The following is a 23,210-nucleotide window of genomic DNA, read 5'->3' as shown; positions in this document are numbered from 1 at the left end:
TATTGTCAGAAGGCAGTCTGCAATAAAGAGCTTTCTGTAGCTGTAAATGAGGTCTCTACACCCTCCAACCAGAGGTTTGTTCTGCTCTTCTTGAGCAAACTCCTTCAGATCATTCAGGTTCAAAGGTGCCGTCTCACTGACTACATCTACAATTACGCTTTCATCCAAAGCGACTTACAGTACTGTGACAGTATACTGTCTAAGCAATTGAGGATTAAGGACCTTGCTTATGGGCCCAACCATGGCAGTGATGGGTGATGGGGCTTGAACCAGTGATCTTTCGATTACTAGTCCAGTACCTCAACCACTAGGTGACAACTGCCCTAGAAATTGGAAAGACAGGATTTAAATCAGGACCCACAGCAGACTGCTACACTGCTACAAGATGTTCGTTTATGTCAAAGCTGTGTTGTTTTCTGTTAACACAAAGTTCTAATTTTGTTCTGTCTAAAAAACATTGTCTGAGAAAAATCACACCAACCTGATTTTTAATAAGAAACAGCATCCCTGCCATTAAAACAGAAAATGCTCACTGTTGTTTTGGGGTTGCTTTGTTGGCTCTAGCACTATAGACCTCTTACAGGTGCAAAAATACACAGTTACCCTAAAAATCTGAAGCAGTTTGGTCCAGAATGAGGACCAAACCTAAACAGAGCAGCAATGTCATTTACAACTAAAGAAGGCTCTTTATTGTAATTAGTGCCTCTAAACTTTGTACCGTAAATATTAAGCTAAGGGTGCCCATATTTATTTATAACATGATTTTCTGTTCTATTAAAGTAGGAGGGTATCAGTAATTTTGTCCACATTTTACGTGCACGCCCACACACACATATAAGGCCTGTCTGTTTGCAGTTTCCACACAGTTAGGATTGTTACCATATATGGTAGTTTCATTACCGTAAAACAATCGGTTCTATAAACAGTAAGTTCATGTATGCTTATGTTATCTGATAATTTGGTAGCATGTCTATGTGAGAGGCTTCAATCGCCTATGATGATATTTTAAATCATTATATCCAGAGCAGGGTAGCAATTCATCACAGAGTAACAGGGATGTAACGATGCACCACAAGACGGTTAATAACGATTCAAAAATTCCACGATTCAAATCGATTTGACATGTAAAATGAATCGATATTCACTTTAAACAGCAGAGGGCACTGGCGATATAAACCTCGCCTGGTTGACGTCACTGGCGCTATACGCCTGGTTGCCAGATTCAAGGCTTTTCAGCCAAATTGGGCTTAATTCAAAAATTTTTTGCATAGTTTGTACCTACATCAGAAATAAAAGGGCATGCATTATTTAGATAAATAAAAGATAAGCACAAATACTGTATTTTATTTTCTTTTTAAGAGAAATAATAAAATACAATAAAATACAATTCGGGAAAAAATCGTATTGTGAACTCGTGAATCGCATCGCGGGTAGAGTGTATCGTTACATCCCTACAGAGTAACACACACTAAAGCATCCTTTACATATTTACACCTGGGCCAAATCAGAGTAATTTAGAAGTGCCAATCCACCTTATGCATGTTTTGTCTATTTTTTTTAATGGTTGAAATAATTGAACAAATTAGTATTTACTTGTTGTTCATATAACAACTTTAGTATAGAATAGTATAAATAGTAAATATAGTTATTAGTATAACAATTATATATTATTTATATATACAAGAGATGATGGGGAAGGACTTGGATAAAACCATATGAAGAATTTCATTTCACTGAGATCAGGGTTTGAATTTCAGTGGTTCTATGGGCTGGCTGCGACCTACATGGACATGATTGTCTGATGGAAAGCTGTTTACCCTCTCGAGGTTAAAGACTGCAAGTCGAGACTGCATTGCCAACAATGCTGCTTCTACTAGATGTGACGGGTACCTGGCGTGTTTGAACCAAAAATGTCCAGAACATACAATGGACTTTATCACAGACCGGACTGAATAATAACTCCATTATTTTTTTGCTAATTATAACTTTCAGTTCAATTTAATTTTGTATTAATTCTATTTATTTAAAGTATCCTCCAGGCTACCCAAGAAAGATGGGTCCCTGCTGAGTCTGGTTCCTCTCAAGGTTTCTTCCTGTAATTTTGAGGGAGTTTTTCCTTGCTCAATAGGGGTTTTTGGTCTGTTGGTCCTGGATTCTGTAAAGTTGCTTTGAGACAATGTCCATTGTAAAAAGCGCTATATAAATAAATTTGACTTGACATGATTGGCTATGTGTGAGAGGAGATGACCAAAGCCCTGCGATGGATTGCTGCCTTGCGCCCAGTGCTTGCAGGTGGAACCAGGCCTGCTGTGACCCTGACCAGATTAAAGCAGTTAATAAAAAAAATGATATTGTTGTACATAAACTGTAGATTAAAATGTAAACTAAGCTGTACAAATCAATCATGAATCCAAATAAATATTACAGTAAATGTTGGTCAGCTGTGTGGAAGTACCAAGACGTATGGACAGGGTGCACATACATACACTCACTCGCTTAAAAATACATGCCTTACCATGCATACCTGATACACACACACACACACACACACACACACACACACACACACACACACACACACACACACACGAAACATGAAAGAAAATTGCATAGAATTATACAAATACATTAGAACATCTTAAGCAGCAACATCTGGATGCTGAGAAGTGTGTCTAAGATGTTGCTTCCTTATGGCACAGATACACAGATGATGGATGGACAGTAATCACAAATCACTCACACACACACCCACACACACACGTCTGACAGGTCCAATTATAGCTACTCTTGCTCATATTTACACTTGTGTACACGTTTTTAAATACTTATAGAAATATCTATGGCAGACATACATTAGAGCTATACAGTAACAGTGAAGCACTGCGAGGGCACTGCTGGTCCGAGTTCCCTCGCTTTGCAGCACCACGTCTCCTCCACTCCAGCACACGCACATCCCATCTTTGGCCAGTTGTGCTTTTCAACGTTCAGCCACTGTAGAAGTAAAGTAAACCAGAGTTAATGCTAGTTTAAACTGCACTGCTTACATTATAATATAAAGCTGAACAATAACTGCAATATGCTTTCAGATTATTATGCTTGTACTGTATCTACATTTTAATCAGACGTTTATGTACACAAGTCACAACAATGACACTGGGAATGTTAATGATTCCTGCACTGTTCTAAAAACTAAAAAATAAAACATTTCTTTATCTGATATAATTATAAAATCGAGTGCATACTGTCTGAACTAACTAAATAATAATTAAGATTTAAATACTAAGCACATGTTACTAATTTCCTAAGACTGTATTTATGGGTCACCACAGTGGATCATTCACGCCTGCATACCTGCTTTCTGGTTCTGCTTTTCCTTTGTCCGTGTGATAACAAATGTCAGTTAACTGGGATTTAAATCTATGGTATTTTATATCTGTATGGTCTATTTGTGTTTTTTTCTGAGTGTGTAATCATACTTTTTATTGTTAATTTTGTATTTTGGGTGCTTGAGTGATTCAGCGGTCTATTATGCTAGCCCACCACCGTTTAGGGGTTCTACACAGACATGATTGGCTATGTCTTAGGGCTGAATGGTTGAAGCATAGGTATGGATTGGCACCCTGTCTATGGTATTTCTACCTTGCACCCAGTTTTTACTGGTAGAACCGGAGCCACCATGAACCCTGACTAGAATAAAGTGGTTAATGAAAATTAAATATGTACTTTGTGGGCGCTCACGTGGTGCAGCAGTTAAGTACTACATTTACATTTTCGGCATTTAGCAGACGCTTTTATCCAAAGCAACTTACAGTACTGGGACAGTATACAGTCTAAGCAATTGAGGGTTAAGGGCCTTGCTCAAGGGCCCAACAGTGGCAACCTGGCAGTAGTGGGGCTTGAACCAGCAACCTTCTGATTACTAGCCCAGGACCTTAACCACTAGGCTACAACATCCTACTAGGCTACAACTAGTCCCATTACTGCTGAGATTTGGGGATCAAATCCCAGTGGTGCTACTGGCTGGTCTGGCATCTGCACATACATGATTGGCCATCACCCTTGGACACAGCCAAACAGCATATACATTAGGAGGTACACTTGTCAGTGCTCTCTCAGCGCCAGTCCCAAGCCCGAAAAAAACGTAAGGGATGCATCAGAAAGAGCATCAAGTGTAAAAAAGGTGCCAAATCAGGTATGCAGACCAGAATGATGTGGTTGCTGTGGTGACCCCTAAATACAGGTACAGTTCCAAGTAAAATAGAAATATTTGCTTAGTATTTAAAAACGACATTCTATTCTTAATTATTATTTATTTATTTTTGCATTTTCACCCCAATTTCCCTCCCAATCTAGTCGTATCCAATTACCTGATTGCATTACGCTTCCTCTCTACTGATGCTGGCTTATACTCTGACCAAGGAGAGCTGTGACTAACACACACCCCATCCAACAAGTGTGCAGTAGCCGACTGCATCTTTTCACCTGCACGAGTTCATATGTGGATCAGCTTTGCGCATGGAGAGTCACACACTGATCCCACTATCTCTGTGCAGGCACTATCGATCAGCCAGCAGTGGTCGAGCACCATTAATTATTATTTAAAACAACAAAAACTTTTGTTTCAAACCATATGCACTAGATTCTATGTTATATATATTATTATTATCATCTTTGTGTAATAAGCATATGTGTAAGCTGCCATTATTGTCCTATAGGATAAAAAATATCAAACTGAACTAAACTTTGTTTTTTTTATACTTTTTTTGATCACCCAAACTTGGAATTGTTTGTTCACATATGGGTGAGCTCACCTCAGCTGGAGGCTCTGGTTTGGCTCTCGGTGTGAGAGCTGAACTCTAAGTCCTGCAGCTCCAGGCCCTCCTGCGTCGAGTCTCCACTGTAGCGGTGCTCACTGAAAGGCACGTGAGGGTCAGGGAAGTGCGCGTCGTGAGCGTAGGCTCCTTCGGAAGTGCGGCAGTTGTCATTAGAGGTGTAGCAGGGGTAGTGGGGGGTCTGGGCAGGCATGCCCGGATGGACGGCCACCGTGACAGAGGCTGAAGCCGTCACCGTGGTGATGGGTTGGCAGTAGGTGGGACCTGAGCCGGGGTGTATGGGGTGAGGGTAAGGGTTGTGGGAATGAGGCCGTCGGCCCGCTGAATGTTCTCTCGGGCCACAAGGGCCGGTGCTTTCAAAAGCGTCTGTGCGCCGCCTGTGAGGAGGAGCGGCATGTCTGGGTCCCGCCTCCCGCTTCGGCTCTCGGCCAATGTGTCGGTGAGGAAGGGAAGGTCCTGCATCCTGAGAGTGATGAGGATGAGGGGGGTGATGATGCTGCTGGTGTTTAGAGTCAGTCGCTCCAGCCTAGGATAAAAAAAAACATTTATATATACACACACCATACATTAGATACGTTTATAACACAAAAAGAACCAAGGACAGACTTACTGTGTAAGCTGGTGGAGTTGCTGGCTGTTTGTGATGACTGTTTGGTCGCGGCACAGTGGTAATTTGTACCTCTTCAGCTCGTGCAGTTCGCCCCCTGCTGACCTGGAGGTCATGGTGCGACATCTCATGGCTGATCCCTGATCCCGTGGAGTTGGAGCTGTACTCTGAGTCGGAGGTATCTGAGCCTGTTCCAGTGGTGGAAGTGGCGGCGTGGTTGGGATGCATGGTGAAGTGCACCACTGGTGGAAATGGCTCTGGAGTTGGAGTGGGCAATCGGCTTCGTCCGTCCACTGGAGTCACCTTAAAAAAGAGCAAATTTTTTTGGGCTTAAAACTTGGGTAACATACAGGGGTTGAAAACTTAGTGAGCTGCCTTGCTGCCTACTGCCTACCTGGGGAGCTGCCTCAGTAGAGAGGATTCTAATAAGACATCGACTTATAAGGCAAATTATTTAGACGCACTACTTATACAGAGATTACAGCAATTATGACACCAAAGTTTTCGCTTACTAAGCTAACACAGTTAGCCTCAGACCATTCAAACCAATGGGCTGAGGTGGCACAACCCGCTAGCATGCCAGCTAAGATCTCCTTCCGTGTACCAAAAACGGTTGAACGGTCACTGATAAGCCCGAATTTGCAAATAAATGACACTTGTACACCTTTATACAAATTAAATGTTAATGAGACATTTGAAAAGCGTTGCTCCGCATTCGTCCATCATATTTGTGTTTTTTGTGAGTAGTTGTGCCGCACTGAATGCTGGGATTGCCTTCACTGCTAAGGAAGCATTGAACGCTCCATCGTTATTCAGTGAAGGCACCTTAGTAGGCAGCATGTTAAGGTGTAGATCTGGTGTAGATCATTATTCAATTACCCTGACTTATTACTTCACGTTTTAAATCATATAGAGTAAGCTGTGAGACGAGATGAGATTTGTTTGTGGAAATACCTCTGGATAAGGGCCGAAATAGGACAATAGGACCGGGAGCAGCACCAGTCCATTCAGAACCCCCAACACAGTCAGGATGGCTAATACAGCAAAGAAATATCTGCAAAAACCCACAAAAATTGTTAAGACAATTTAAATTTTCATTAGGTAAGTAATACATAAATACAAACACATTTGAACACATACACCACAAACACACACATACACCGATCAGCCATAACATTAAAACCACCTCCTTCTTTCTACACACACTGTCCATTTCATCAGCTCTGACTGTAGTCCATCTGTTTCTCTGCATGCTTTGTTAGCCCCCTTTCATGCTGTTCTTCAATGGTCAGGACTCTCCCAGGACCACCACAGAGCAGGTATTATTTAGGTGGTGGATCATTCTCAGCACTGCAGTGACACTGACATGGTGGTGGTGTGTTAGTGTGTGTTGTGCTGGTATGAGTGGATCAGACACAGCAGCACTGCTGGAGTGGTGGGCAGCGTCCTGTGACCACTGATGAAGGTCTAGAAGATGACCAACTCAAACAGCAGCAATAGATGAGCCATCGTCTCTGACTTTACATCTACAAGGTGGACCAACTAGGTAGGAGTGTCTAATAGCGTGGACAGTGAGTGGACACGGTATGTAAAAACTCCAGCAGCGCTGCTGTGTCTGATCCACTCATACCAGCACAACACACACTAACACACCACCACCATGTCAGTGTCACTGCAGTGCTGAGAATGATCCACCACCTAAATAATACCTGCTCTGTGGTGGTCCTGGGAGAGTCCTGACCATTGAAGAACAAGGTGAAAGGGGGCTAAAAAAGCATGCAGAGAAACAGATGGACTACAGTCAGAGCTGATAAATTGGAAAGTGAGTGTAGAAACAAGGAGGTGGTTTTAATGTTATGGCTGATCAGTGTATAAAATGCATTCACCAAGTTTTTAAAACTAGTTTTACCTTGTGCCTGACAAAGTTTCCAAAGAGGGCTAGTCTTTTAAAAGAACAGGACAGAAAAGCTGGAGACATAATTAGTTGGTTAATTCAAAGGCATGGAAAAAAAGGGGGAAGGAACGAGGGAAAGTTTTCTTTTCCTTTTTTCTCGAAGGGTGAGCAGAGTACAAGCAAACACAGGCTAAAGCGAAGCGGGAAGGAATGTGGAGTAGGGGGCTTGGGAGAGAGATGAATCACAAAGGGACAGGGGCCTCTCTCACTTGCTCTTAAAAAAAAGAAAAGAAAAAAAGAAAGAGAGAAAGCAGAAGCAAACAAATGAAATGAAGGGTATAGAATTTAAACAATTTGGTCTAGGAGGAAGAGAAGAGTTAAAACGACAGGCCCCTCTTGCCTGGCCTCAAGCTCATATTCTCTCACTCCGTGTCTCTGTCTCTCTCTCATCTCTCTCTTTAAGCTGCTGTGAATTTTTCCTGCCTTTTTCAATCCCTTGGTCTAATTAAATCTCTAGAGTATCAGGTAAGACCCCCCAATCTCCTTGACAAATCCCCCCTTCTATCTTTCCTTTCTCTCTCTCTCTCTCTCTCTCTCTTCATTACGGCTAGCTTAGCTTTCCTGCCCTCTGCTCGGGCCGCGATACATCTGTGCAAACTGCAGCAGCTCAAATTGCAGCTGCCATCTTTTACCTCATTAAAGAAATGCAGGGACCCATAAGAGGCTTTTTAAAAAGAATTTGGCCAATTTGAGAAGAGGAATTTGGGTCTTAATTCTGCCCTCTTTTCCCTCCCTTTCTCAAACTTTGGATGTGCAGGTGAATGTTTCTCCACAATCTCCAGAGAAAACCGTTGAGATCTGGGTGACAGCAAACCAGTGCCATCGGCTTGGTTTAGAAAGAGAGTAATGTGAGTTTAGAACATATTTACAGGAGCATGAGAGTGTGTTTAATCGTCAGTTGGATGGTATTTAGCACGGCCGGACCTCAGACTACACTTACAGGAACACCTGAACAATGTCCAGTATAAGTCACAGCCCAGGCTGCTGGTGGTGCGCCCATCTTTCAGTTGACATCGGATAGGTTTGACTATTTCTCTTAATGGAAGCCACTAAGATTCTGTTTTTTTAAATATATATATATATTTTATTTATGCATTTTCTCGCGCATTTAAATTCGCGCATGAGGCCAGAATTTGTGCACGAGAAGCCACGCCCTGATCTCTGGACGCCTCGGGCTACTAACCAGGGTCCTTGCACAGTGTCGAAGACCCACCCACTTTTAGCTCCGGTCTTTTTCCCACCATGCAGACTTTTTTATGGCTAATATTGCCCGCTAAGGTGGCAACCATCCAACCAGTAGCAGTGCTGAGTTTCAAACTCGGGGAGTTCAAAATCCCAGCACTGGTGTGCTAGCGAATTTTCCTGCTGTGCCACCTGCGCACACCCACTCAGATTTTTGTCCAATCACCTGTCATCTTCATGTAGCTGACCGCATACAGTTTAAAACAATGATTTGCCTAAAAAGCCAAAAGTGGACCAATCAAACCCTATTCTGTGACATGTACCTTTCAAACTAACTCAAATACTTAGTAGTGCTATCGGCCAGCAGGGCATCTAAACGTCATGATTGGCTGTATCTGGGGAAAGGAGGGGGTGGCCAAAACCCTGAAGCTGGCATTCTGGTAAGTCCCCCACCACTAAAAGATCAAAATTTGAATTCCTTTAAAGTAATTTGAAAAGTAAAGGCTTTTATTAAGCCACTCAGCAGCTTTAGTCTGAGCAGTGTGATTTTTCCATATAGAAGTGCCATTCCCAGAGGTGTCAAATAGCAAAAAAATTTATGTCAAGGCCTGCAAAGTACCAAAATGTCCCTAGTCTAGGACTAACGGATGGCGCTCAAGAGCCACATCATCCCTGTAAACCCGCTGGGGTGCGTATCTCTCTGAGCTACACAGCCAAACTGTTTTGACTCAAAACATTCACAACCCTGACAGGGAAAAGTCACAGAAACATTTATTTCTGCAAAGCTAGAAAAATACAGTCCCCAATTCCCCCCCCCTCATCATCAGGGTAGTGTGCTTGTGGGGGTGCACTCAGGGGGCAGGGAGTTGTTTGTTGAAAAAACAGTGGTTGTGTTTTAATGGAAGCTTGTGAGAGTTACAGGATGGTGTGGTTTGGGGAGAAAAACGTTTTAGTGCAAGTTGAATTTTACACATTTTAACCAGGTAAAAATACTACAGTCTAGAGTAAATACAATCAGAAAAAAGCAGGAGACTGGGTATCCTCAAAATATTTATAGTAAATTTCACCCTAACGGTTTTCTTATCAGCTAGCTGCAATCAGACATAAAGCCATAAGAAAGTGTGAGCAAAAAATCTAAACCTGGTTTGCTACTTTCAGTAATCAAAACTAGAACATGAAGGTTTATTAGGGATGTAACGATACACTCTTCCCACGATGCGATGCGATTCACGATACTGGGCTTATGATACAATTTTTTTAACAAAATTAAATTGAAGACAAATTAGTTTTCTTTTTTTTATTTCTCTTTAAAAATAAAATAAAATACAGTATTTGTGCTTATCTTTTATTTATCTAAATAATGCATGCCCTTTTATTTCTGAGGTAGGTACAAACTATGCAACAAAATATAAAAATAATAATAAAATAATATTAAAATAATAATAATAAATATTTTAAAAACTAAAAAATTAATAAATACTGTATTTGTGCTTATTTTTTATTTATCTAAATAATGGTACAAACTATGCAAAACAATGCTGCACATTTCCCTTTTTGTGTAAAAAAACTGAAATGAAATTTTAAAACAAATCCCACATTAAATAAATGAATAATACAAATAAAGAAAGTATTCTCACATAAATACATTTGGCTGGAAAATTCCGAACCTGGCAACCCTGTAGTGACGTCTGCAGCTTAAAGTGAATATTGATTCATTACACATGTGAATCGATTTTTAACTGTCTTGTGGTGCATCGTTACATCCCTAATGTTTATTACACTGAATCCAACTGCACTAGAAATAATAGAAGCTAAAATTCATCCTGAATTGTGTTACTTTCCAGCAAACTAAAGAAACTTATTTAAAAAAGTCTTGGCTCTTTTTTTAGCCTATCAAAAATCCCACTGTAAAGTGCACTGTGAGTTTTGTTTCCATGTGTTTGCTTCTTGCTTAGTAAAAACTGTTGAATCAATGATGGTTAATGTCTAAAACAGGAGAGTCTTAAAAAAAAGAAACAGGTAAGCACAACATCATGCTGGAAAGTTCTGAAAAGGATCAATAGATCACAATGCTGGCTGAAAAATAAAAGCTATAGGAGCAGAAAAGAAAATATGCACATGCATCCTGGTCATAGTGGCGAGTCTGGTTTCTCAAAGAAACAATGAGCTTAAGACAGGGATACCCCAGACAGAGCATTAATCCATTGCTGGGCTTCGTCCACCCCAACCCAACCCTCCGACATGGCCAATCATGTCTGTGTAGACACCTGGCTGGCCAATAGCACCTCTGAGATTTGAACCCAGATCCCAGCAGTGGTGTGTTAGTGAAAGAGAAAGCTGTGCTACCGTAGTGCCACCTCTATGACATTTATTGAGAAAATGTGTCCCCTATTGCATCTTTTAAACTGCAGCCAATGACACAGGGTAATGTCACATATCTGAAAGGGGGTCACTAGCTACCCTATTGTGTATACATTTATAATATACTCTTATTTGATAGGGGAAAGATGAAGAGTATCTCTTTTCTACACAAAGATCAGTGTGTAGGACTCCCAGCCACAGGAGGCGATGGCATCATCAGGCTTCAAACTAGCAATCTCCTGATGATAAGCATTATGAATAGATCATTCAAAAGCTCATCCTAATATTTACCGTGCCAAATCCAGTCATGACAATTTTATTATAATTTTAAACAATGATGAAAGTGAACTGAATGGCACATTAGTTCAAGTTCAGGAAGCTTTATTGTCATTTCGGCTATAGACAAGTACATAATGAAACAAAACAACATTCCTCCAGGACCTGGGTGCAAACAATACAGTATACACAGTGTAAATGTGGTGTGTAGTAAATACAAGGACCTACAATAAATACAAGGGACATTTCTTGACCTAAAAAAGGGAAGGGACGAGCCTAAATGACACCACATTTTTGGCCAGTACACAGTACTGAGTAAAAGTGAGGAAAATAATATACAAGATACTTTAATATATACACAACAGTGTAGGTTAGGTAACAGAGACGAACAGGTCCGCTCTTATTATCACAGATAATGCTGTCCGTGTGTTCTTACCGGACTATGAAGTCAAACTCAGATCCTGCCAGCATTAGCACTCCCAGTAGGGTAGAGAAGGCTCCGTCCAGAACGGGAGCAAACATGTGCTCCAGTGCCAGCACTGCCCGTTTATTTCTGTCCCCTATGGCTGTCAGGAAGGCCTGCAGAGAGCAGAATGTTACAACACAATCAAAACAGTTATACTCTGCAAACCCGTTCATGCAAGCATTTTACTCATGAATGAATTGACCAGTAATTAGCAAGGTTTTGGCTATAAAAGGGTTCACGAACCAGAAGTGAATTAGACATTCATCAGACCAACTCACCAGGGCCACATGGACTGTGAACTCCACACCAATGCCCACAGAAGCAATAAGGATGACCACAGGTACAGCACTGAGCTTAATGCCAATCAGCCCCATCATGCCAAACAGCTCCACTGTCATCAGCGACAACACCAGCACCTGAAAAAGTCCAGAATGTTCAATTAAAAGTTCAAAACTAGATTCAACTTATTTAAAATAGAAAATAATTTTGTTAATCAGTCTTCTGTAACGACAGCTTTATTTAGCTTTAGTGCGGATATGCGGAAACAGATTTTCATTGTACCGTACGTGTATACATATATATGACAAATAAAGTTATCCCGATTACTCTTTCGGAAACACTGGGTGCTGACATGGCACTGTCATTTTTTGGTAGTGGGAGAAACTGATATACTCAGTAGAACCTGCACAGACATGGAAAACCTGTCAAACTCCACATCTACAGTTACTTGTGGTGAGGAGGTCAGGTTGACTCCGCAACCCACCAGGAAACACAGGGCAAGGCAGGAATCCATCACAGGGCTTCGGCCACCCTTCTCAGACATAGCCAGTCATGTCTGTGTAAATACACGCCCAGGCCAATAGCACTGCTGGGGTTCAAACAGACAAGCTGTGCCACCCGAGTGCCTCACCAACAAGAGTCTAAATTGTGGTACTTTAAAACAAATACATTCTATAAAATATAAATGTAATATCTACATGAATCCTGATATTTCAGTACTTTTCAGCACTGTCCACAAAGTTAAATCAGTTCATCTGGACACAAAGTTTGGTGTGGTGATACGTTTCGTCAATCATCCAAGTGACTTCTTTAGTCTAAGCTGGTGGTGAAATAACCACTGATTCAACTCTGTGAATTTGTGTACCTGGATTATTGAGCATTCATCAAGGGATTTTCAGTACAGTATAATTAATTACATGCAAATAATTTAGTCTTTCTTTTAATTACAATGGTGCGTCTCTGTGAGGAATAAGGAAGGATGAAGCGTATCTTAAGCTTATAAGTGGTCTGGCTCACTGTACACATTTTAACTTAGGAAGAGAGTAAATGGCATCATCAGCTGATGAGTCTCGGGTTACTGAGGGACCCTGCTGCCTTTGAAGAGGGATGAAAGAGTGGGGGTTAGAGGGAACGCTAGGGGGATAGTGGGAGGAACAAATGAAACGAGGACTCACGGAACGTATGGGGGAGGGGGTCAAGGGGCCGCCGGTGGCCCAGGACAAAAGCAAGACAGTAAAAGTAAAAGCAGCGCAGTAACTTTCTCTTTCATGTGTCTCGTAAAGCACGGCGGATGAGGTGGCTGGTCTAGAGAGTCTGGATGGCTAAGACACAAGCTGTAGTAAACCGTGCAGCAGAGGGCGGGGGGTGGATAAGGTATGCTTACCTCCTCATAAACAGTATGTACAGAAACAGACACACAATGGCACAAGAACAAAAAAAAAAGTCTATCTTATTTATAAAGTGTTGCGGTTGCCATGGCAACCAGTCTGACTCCTCTCTTATTTATTTGAAGGAAATCTCCTAAACCTCTTTACCTAGACTAAACAAACGGACTCTGACAGGATAAGATAAACACAAAGATCAGGGCTGGATAAAAAACACACACGCTATTGGTCAGGCTGCCCTCCCCTCACCCTACAAAATGCATTTTATGCATTATGATAACCCTCGAACTTTCATCTGTGACATTACTTCAATAAAAATAAAGAAATATATACTGTATAAACATAATAAAATTAAGCCAGAAAACATACCACCCTTTCTCAAGATATACACAGATCATCCATTACATTAAAACCACCTGCTTGTTTCTACACTCACTGTCCATTTTATCAGCTCCACTTACCATATAGAAGCACTTTGTAGTTCTACAATTACTGACTGTAGTCCATCTGTTTCTCTGCATGCTTTGTTAGCCCCTTTCATGCTGTTCTTCAATGGTCAGGACTCTACCAGGACCACCACAGAGCAGGTATTATTTGGGTGGTGGAACATTCTCAGCACTGCAGTGACACTGACATGGTGGTGGTGTGTTAGTGTGTGTTGTGCTGGTATGAGTGGATCAGACACAGCAGCGCTGATGGAGTTTTTAAACACCTCACTGTCACTGCTGGATTGAGAATAGTCCACCAACCAAAAATATCCAGCCAACAGCGCCCCGTGGGCAGCGTCCTGTGACCACTGATGAAGGTCTAGAAGATGACCAACTCTAACAGCAGCGATAGATGAGCGATCGTCTCTGACTTTACATCTACAAGGTGGACCAACTAGGTAAGAGTGTCTAATAGAGTGGACAGTGAGTGGACACGGTATTTAAAAACTCCAGCAGCGCTGCTGTGTCTGATCCACTCATACCAGCACAACACACACTAACACGCCACCACCATGTCAGTGTCACTGCAGTGCTGAGAATGATCCACCACCTGAATAATACCTGCTCTGTGGTGGTCCTGACCATTGAAGAACAGGGTGAAAGCAGGTTAAAAAGTATTTAGAGAAATAGATGGACTACAGTCAGTAATTGTAGAACTACAAAGTGCTCCTATATGGTAAGTGGAGCTGATAAAAAGGACAGTGAGTGTAGAAACAAGGAGGTGGTTTTATTGTTATGCCTGATCAGTGTACATACACACATACAGAAAAGTCTGAGGCACTGATGTACAAAGGGATTGTCATGAAACCTGATAAAACCAGTATCAGTAAAAAGTTAAAACTCATATTTATTTTTGTTCATCCTTCCTCCTGCTGGTACCATCTATATCTTATCAATATAATGTATATCTGTTGTCCAGCTTAGTGTGAAGTAAAAAAAAATTATGTTTGGTCAGGTATTTGGACACCTGACCATGAGCCTGCTGGACGTCCCATTACAAAAAAAGGTATTAAAATAAAGAGTGAACTCTATGTGATCTTTTCAGCAACAGCCACTTTTCAGAATGGGAATCGCACAAGACTTTGAAGTACTGTATGTCTGTGGGAATTTGTGCCCATTCGGTCAAAGCAGCATTTGTATGGCTGGGCACTGATATTGGTCAGGAAAGCCTTGCCACTTGGCCACCAGGAACAAGAGGGACACAAAAAACGTGTCCTTTCAAAAATGTGCTACCAAAGCAATACCAAATCAAGTCACCTCACTTGCATGTTTTTGGACTGTGGGAGGAAACCGGAGCTCCCGGAGAAAACCCACACAGACACAGGGAGAACATGCAAACTCCACACAAACTTTTCAAACATTTTTTAATTTGTCAGGCACTTGGGTGGCACAGCAGTCTGCTAACCCACAACCACTAGGATCCAGGTTCAAATCCGAGCAGTGCTATTGGCCGGCTGGGCGTGTACACAAAAATGAATGGCTAAGTCCGAGGAAGGGGGGAGGGTGGCTGAAGCCCTGGAATGGCTTGGCTCCCTTTCTAGGGTATTCCTGCCCAGTGTGGGTAGTGAGCTCAGATGTCTCAGATTGTTGCGCCAGCTCTTACACTCGAGCTGTTAATTCTTGTCTAAGAACTTCAGGTGTAAAGACATGGTCAGATTCTAAAAAAGAGATCCAAAAAAATCCATATAAACTTACTAAGACATTAAAAGCTGCAGAGTTACTTACAATAATGCCAGCAGTCCAGGGGTTGAGCAGAAAGACGGCACAGACGAGGAAGGTACTAGCCAGCACCACACTGATGAAGAGCAGCAGCCAGTGGCGAAGACCTACGTACTGCTCCCAAAAGAGGAATGGGTAGCCATTGGGGTAGCTGGGCACTCCATGGCGACTGTAGTTGTTGCAGATGGCACGCACGCTCTCGATAGCCTCCACAAACTCTGGGGTCTCACGTAGTCCATTGAGGTAGAAGGGAAACTGAGCGTATTCGATAGGCTCTGCAGCAGGAACTAGGAATCAAAACAATAACATTATTAGTTGTTTTTGTTCTCAACCTTTTCGTTATTAGCATTATTGGTTATATGAATCGTGTGAATCATACATACAAGAAGTCCTCCTCCGACTGTTATGAGCCGATTATAAATGTAAAGAATTAAACACACATTTTAGGACGACAGGATTTCATTTCAGCCTTGAGGAGACATGAAGCCAAATTGCCAGCGATCAAATCTCAACATGCAGCAGACTGTCGGCCCTGACAGTGATCTGTTGTAATTATCCTGTCAGAAATCAACCCCCTTCTGCTACTTCCCAGAACACACACGCTTGCACACATGCCTACCACACAGAGGCCTGCCAACCACAACTCAGCACCAAAACAAGTGCTTCACACATACATACTGGGCATGTGCCAATAATCCAAAATGTACATCTATATACACTGATCAGCCATAACATTAAAACCACCTCATTGTTTCTACACTCACTGTGCATTTTATCAGCTCCACTTACCATATAGAAGCACTTTGTAGTTCTACAATTACTGACTGTACCCTGTTCTTCAATGGTCAGGGCCACCACAGAGCAGGTATTATTTAGGTGGTGGATGATTTTCAGCACTGCATTGACACTGACATGGTGGTGGTGTGTTAGTGTGTGTTGTGCTGGTATGAGTGGATCAGACACAGCAGTACTGCTGGAGTTTTTAAATACCGTGTCCACTCACTGTCCACTCTATTAGACACTCCTACCTAGTTGGTTCACCTTGTAGATGTAAAGTCAGAGACGATCGCTCATCTATTGCTGCTGTTTGAGTTGGTCATTTTCTAGACCTTCATCAGTGGTCACAGGATGCTGCCCATGGGGTGCTGTTGTCTAGATATTTTTGGTTGGTGGACTATTCTCAGAATGACCCACCACCTAAATAATAGCTACTCTGCAGTGGTCCTGGAAGAGTCCTGACCATTAAAGAACAGCATGAAAGGGGGCTAACAAAGCATGCAGAAAAACAGATGGACTACAGTCAGTAATTGTAGAACTACAAAGTGCTCCTATAAGGTAAGTGGAGCTGATAAAATGGACAGGGAGTTTAGAAACAAGAAGGTGGTTTTAATGTTATGGCTGATCAGTGTATATATACCAAGTCCAGGCGTTTGTGGACACCTGACCATGAGCTTGTTAGACATCCCATTCCAAATCCTTGCTCCAACATACCTCCACTCTTTTAGGAGGACTACCTAGAGTGTGTCTGTGGAGGTTTTTGTCCATTTAGTCAATAGAGCATTTGTAAGGTCAGACACTAACGTAGGACAAAAAGGGCTAGTTGCAGTTGCCATTCAGCTTCAGTACAGTGGTATTGATAGGTGTCGAGGTCTGGTTCAAGGTCAAGGTTCTGTGCAGGCCACTGAAGTTCTTGCATACCAAACGTCATGTTTTTACACAATTTGGTTACATTCATGACAGGACAAATAATTACTGGTTACACAAGATTCATGATTAATGATTAATGTCAAACACAGTCATGGACAATTTTGTGTCTCCAATTCACCTCACCTGCATGTTTTTGGACTGTGGGAGGAAACCAGAGCAGACATGGGGAGAACATGCAAACTCCACACAAAAAGGACCCGGACCTTCTGGCTGTGATGAGACCATGCTACCCACCGAGCCAAGGTGCCGGGCGGCACAGTGAGTAGCACTGTCGCCTTAAGGTCCTGGGTTCCATTCCCAGGTGGAGCAGTCCAGGTCTTTTCTAATCCTAATAAATAAATAAATACAAATTTGTTACAGCTCATATACTGATTATAACACACTTTTTGGTTAAATTTAGGCCATAATTCTGTCACATGAACATGTATTTTTCTCCTATGCCTTTAGAAATACCCAGTTTTTCAGCCGAGAGTGTAAAACAAAGCAAGACATTCGTCATGACACATTAGCACCTATCACCTGTCACTGAAGCTTCTTCTCTACAGCAGATCTTTCATGCTACTGTCAGACTCCAATAAGTAGAACTCTTAAAACTGCTAATAAAATCACAAAAAATGTGACCTATCACCTGTCAGAAGGTGTGAGTGTAAAGGAAGCGTAAGAGTGTGTGTTCTGCGCAGGGTTATGTAGGACTGCTTGTTAAAACATAGTTTTACCCCATTATAATCTCCACTATAAATTTCCATCAAGATAGGAGTTGGACTACAGCCAGCTGTGCTGCAGGGCTCTGGCATGGAAAAGCCTTCTCAGCTTGCTATCCAATCATGTGCTTCTGAGCAGTCTGTGTATAGTCTAGCCGTTACCCACAATCCCACTTGACTAGGCTAACTTCATGGCAAGACTTGCAATGCTTCAAAAAGGAGATCCAACAAGAAAGCTTCAAATTCTTACATTTTCTTATACACCGATCAGCCATAACATTAAAACCACCTCCTTATTTCTACACTTACTGTCCATTTTATCAGCTCCACTTACCATATAAAACCACTTTGTAGTTCTACAATTACTGACTGTAATCCATATGTTTCTCTGCATGCTTTGTTAGCTCCTTTCATGCTGTTCTTTAATGGTCAGGACCCCCACAGGACCACCACAGAGCAGGTATTATTTGAGTGGTGGGTCATTCTCAGCACTGCAGTGACACTGACACGGTGGTGTGTTAGTGTGTGTTGTGCTGGTATGAGTGGATCAGACACAGCAGTGCTGATGGAGTTTTTAAACACTTTACTGTCACTGCTGGACTGAGAATAGCCCACCAACCAAAAATATCCAGCCATTGGCGCACAACGTAATTTACTACTGAATCAACCAGGAGCCTTTACAAAGAATAATGACGCTCCTGACCATGAGCTTGTTGGACATCCTATTTTAAAATCAAATGGTATTTAAACTGAGTGACGTCCATATGATCTTTTTTGCTATAACAGCCACTCTTCTGAGGCTTCTAACAAGACTGTGAGGTATGCCTGTGGGAATTTTTGCCTATTCAGCCAAAAGAGCTGCAGTATTGCTACTGATCGACTGGGCACCCTCTAGCAGGCACAACTGGCTAATGCCTGCAGCAGACAAAATTGGCCTCCAGTCTGCTGGGTGTGAAAGACTGGACTAGGGGGTGGGATTATCAATGCTGTGTAAGGACCTTTGTTGCCCAGGTAGCCTGTACAGAAGTGGAGGAGCGCAGAGATCGGGAACGCAAAACCGACCTCACGCACAAATCCACCAAAGTATGGGAGGATAAGAAAGGATTGGTGGACTGCGTACACGACTGAGGGAGTGTGTGTCAGGCAAAAATACACCCTCCTTGGGGTTGGGGTCCCCAGCAGTGAATTGGCTATGCTAAATTGGGAGGAAAAGGGGACAAAATGCATAAAAAGATCATCAAAATAAGAGCTTTTGTATGGCTGGAGACTGATGTTGGTCAAGAAAGCCGCAATTGATGTTCCAGTTCATCCCAAAGCTGTTCAGTGGGGCTGAGCTCAGGGCTCCTTTATAGACCTTGATTTGTGCAAAGGGCAGAGTAATGGTGGCAGGAAAGGGCCTTCTCTAAACTGTTGCTCAGTATGGCTTAACGGTGGCTCGGTGGGTAGCACTGTCACCTCACAGCAAGAAGGTCCTGGGTTCGATCCCCAGGTGGGGTGGTCCGGGTCCTTTCTGTGCAGAGTTTGCATGTTCTCCCCGTGTCTGCGTGGGTTATCTCTGGGAGCTCTTGTTTCCTCCCACAGTCCAAAAACATGCAGTCAGGTTAATTGGTGACACCAAATTGCCCTATAGGAGAATAGGCATGTGTGTGTGTGTGTGTGTGTGTGTGTGTGCCTGCCCTGCCCGTCCAGGGTGTTACTGTGTGCCTTGATGCCCATTGAAAAGCTGGGAAAGGCTCCCCCCCCCCACTTACTAAATGGATAAGTGGTTAAGACAGTGAGTAATTGATTTATTACACCTTTTAGCAATTGTTGTGACTGAAACACATGAATTCAACATTAGATAGGGTGTCCAATACTTTTGTCCATATAATGTAAGTAAATAAATAAATAACTCTAAGTAAAATATGAAATAGATCCAGTATGTACTGTAGAACAGTCAAGTCCTGAATGTGTCCAGTTATGTCCCTCATACACACCTGCCGTGAGAAAATGCTCGAGCATGTGAGGAGATTCTACACATTATTTCTAATGGAAAGAACTATACTAACTAAGAAGTGCACACAACACTGGGTGGATTATACTGACTTGTGAGGCTGTTGATGGGGATGGAGTCGGTGCGGTCATGGATCCACTCGGTGGGATGAGGCCGAACGTTAGCTTGAGAGGCAGCGTAGGCCACTGGATCGTTACTGACCCATGCAGTCAGGTAGATGTAGAAGGCGTTGGGGTTGATTATCCCGTCCGCGTTCACCAGCTTGTGTCTGGTAAGCTGAAAACAGAGAAGACAGGTTATTACATCACAGCTGCAGAAAAATGGAAAAAGGTTGACTGATCTGACAAATGCACCAGGATGCACTAAAGGATGATCAAGCTCATAGTGTATAGAAGCTGAAGGACCTGCTGGTAATGTCCCAATACCAGATAGCAGAGGACGCCTGGACAAGGTGAATGGTCCTAATGTTTTGGCTTGTTGGTGTATGCACTGATCAGCCATAACATTAAAACCTCCTTGTTTCTACACTCACTGTCCATTTTATCAGCTCCACTTACCATATAGAAGCACTTTATAGTTCTACAATTACTGACTGTAGTCCATCTGTTTCTCTGCATACTTTTTTGGCCTGCTTTCACCCTGTTCTTCAATGGTCAGGACTCTCCCAGGACCACCACAGAGCAGGTATTATTTAGGTGGTGGATGATTCTCAGTACTGTAGTGACACTGACATGTGGTGGTGTGTTAGTGCGTGTTGTGCTGGTATGAGTAGATCAGACACAGCAGCGCTGCTGGAGTGTTTTAATACTGTGTCCACTCACTGTCCACTCTATTAGACACTCCTACCTAGTTGGTCCACCTTGTAGATGTAAAGTCAGAGACGATCGCTCATCTATTGCTGCTGTTTGAGTTGGTCATCTTCTAGACCTTCATCAGTGGTCATAGGATGCTGCCCATGGTGTTCTGTTGGCTGGATATATTGGTTGGCGGTCTATTCTCAGTCCAGCAGTGACAGTGAGGTGTTTAAAAACTTCAGCAGCGCTGCTGTGTCTTATCCACTCATACTAGCACAACACACACTAACACACCACCACCATGTCAGTGTCACTGCAGTGCTGAGAATGATCCACCACCCAAATAATACCTGCTCTGTAGTGGTCCTGACCATTGAAGAACAGAATGAAAGGCGGCTAACAAAGCATGCAGAGAAACAGATGGACTACAGTCAGTAATTGTAGAACTACAAAGTGCTTCTATATGGTAAGTGGAGCTGATAAAATGGACAGTGAGTGTAGAAACAAGGAGGTGGTTTTAATGTTATGGCTGATCGGTGTATTTTGGTAATGACAAGTCTGTATTATGAAATGCCTTTTTAAATGGAATAAAATATATTTGCAGGGGGGGGGGGGGGGCGCACCCATGAATGCCATGTGTGTTAGAAACACTAATAGTTGCAGATATAAATAGTTAATGTAGCAGTAATAAAACATACAACAAATTAGTCCCTGTGTTATTTTATGTAGGCTCAGAGTGCCCACCATAATTGCACTAATCTGTCCCTCATTCCCTCGCTCCGTCCTTGCAGGAGAACTTAGCGGGTTACCTGCTGAGAAGGTAAAACCATTACGGTACGGTGCTCTGAGCCATGTGCAGTTTTCAGGACAATAAATCCACAGTCTTTCGGTAAGGAGGTGGGGGGAGCACTGTGTGTTTGAATGCGTTTGTGTATGTGTACGTGTGTGTGTATGTGTATGGTGGGTGGGGGTAGACTCAGGGAGAGGAAGAAATTGCTTGAGTTAGCGTAACAATAAAAAAATTGGCCGGAGTCCCTGGGCGCGCCTGTGTGCAGTTAACCTCGCTGTTAACACAGGAGGAAATGCCACCCAGCAAATGGAGGAGAGCTATAAAAATAGCACAACATCTGTACAAATGTTGCTAACACTTGCTTCTCCTGACCCCTATGGATACCCAGGATGCCCGGCGCCACAACCGAATCTCGCCTAAAGAATGGAAAAGTGGGCTCAGGAGAGCTTAAATAGCCCAAATAAAAGAGATCTCAACCTAAAAATGTACAATCAAACGACGAAATAAACCATAGTCCTTAAAATTTTTATTAGAATATCTATTTTATCATTTATAAAGTATAAATAAAGCTACATGTGCAGACTCCCTGTCCATTCATGAAGAACACAGCAGCGGTTCTGAAAGAAAAGAAGAAGAGATATGAGGGAAAAGATGAAAAAAAAAGTGGACTCGGATTCCAAAGATCTGGATCGAATTAAGCAGCAGGATACGCAACAACTGTGTGTCTTCAAGCTGTCACGGGAAGCCCACAGTGCAAGGCCGGCAGCCTTCTGGCCTTCTGCCACCCCTCTTCACTCACAAGCACAGGAAATGACATCACAGGGCCGCACACCAACACCGGCCTGCCTTTGCTTTACCCCATCACCTACCCCCCATACATCATTCATTCATTCATTCATTCATTTTCTTATCCGCTTATCCAATTTGGGTCGCTGGGGAGCCTATCCCAGCTTTTCAATGGGCGCAAGACACACAGTAACACCCTGGATGGGACGCCAGTCCATCGCAGGGCAGACACACACACATACACCCATTCACTTATAGAGCAATTCAGTATCTCCAATTAACGTGACTGCATGTTTTTGGACTGTGGGAGGAAACCGGAGCTCCTGGAGGCGAGAGTGCTACCCCCGAGCCACCATGCCACCCTACTCAAAAACAAACAAACGAAAAAAAAAAAAAATATATAATAAAAAAGGAGATTCCAGAGCTCCTGCTTTGGCTAAGTAGTAAACAAGGCAGCCCGCATCAGCATGACAAATATTCTAATCTTTCCTATTTAACAGTTGCATGATAAAACTGAATCTGATGATGCAGCAGCTGCTGGGTCGAGGTCAGGCCCTGCACCGAGCTGAAGGGACTCGACGGTCTCAATGAAGAGCTAATTGCTTTTTCAGAGGCGGGTTGCGGCCCCAGCAAGGGCTTTAAATTCCTGTGCTCGGTAAAGCAATCAGTGTGAAAGCGGGACAGAAAAGGGAGGCATGAAGCAAAAGGGAGAGAAACAGAAAGAGAGAGAGAGAGAAAGAGAGAGAGAAAGAACGAGAGTGAGATAAAGATCTGCATTTATAAGCCCGCTATGGTGCAGTCAAAAACCCTATAATTTACACCGAATGCACAAATATCCAAACTGGCCAAGCTGTGCTTCCTCAAAAACAGCTCTAAATCATCTGTTTTAT

The 23,210-nt window shown here is 42.6% G+C and overlaps 1 protein-coding gene across 1 annotated transcript in view; it reads right to left on the bottom strand.

Annotated features, from left to right (window-relative positions):
* Positions 1-2,862: 2,862 nt before the first annotated feature.
* ptch1 (patched 1) overlaps positions 2,863-23,210 on the bottom strand; it is a 93,552-nt gene continuing 73,204 nt past the window's right edge. The window contains exons 17-24 of the mRNA XM_062998326.1: positions 20,043-20,226; positions 15,556-15,836; positions 11,957-12,094; positions 11,649-11,791; positions 6,394-6,493; positions 5,443-5,742; positions 4,812-5,358; positions 2,863-2,991 (exon numbers count right to left, since the gene is read on the bottom strand). Of these exons, the coding sequence (XP_062854396.1) occupies positions 4,813-5,358; positions 5,443-5,742; positions 6,394-6,493; positions 11,649-11,791; positions 11,957-12,094; positions 15,556-15,836; positions 20,043-20,226 (1,692 nt within the window). The 3' untranslated portion in view covers positions 2,863-2,991; position 4,812. The remainder of the gene's footprint in view (positions 2,992-4,811; positions 5,359-5,442; positions 5,743-6,393; positions 6,494-11,648; positions 11,792-11,956; positions 12,095-15,555; positions 15,837-20,042; positions 20,227-23,210) is intronic.

Source organism: Trichomycterus rosablanca, chromosome 7, assembly GCF_030014385.1.
Source record: "Trichomycterus rosablanca isolate fTriRos1 chromosome 7, fTriRos1.hap1, whole genome shotgun sequence".
Taxonomy (NCBI): Eukaryota; Metazoa; Chordata; class Actinopteri; order Siluriformes; family Trichomycteridae; genus Trichomycterus; species Trichomycterus rosablanca.
The sequence above is the reverse complement of the archived record's forward strand: the minus strand, read 5'-3'. Positions and strand labels throughout refer to the sequence as shown.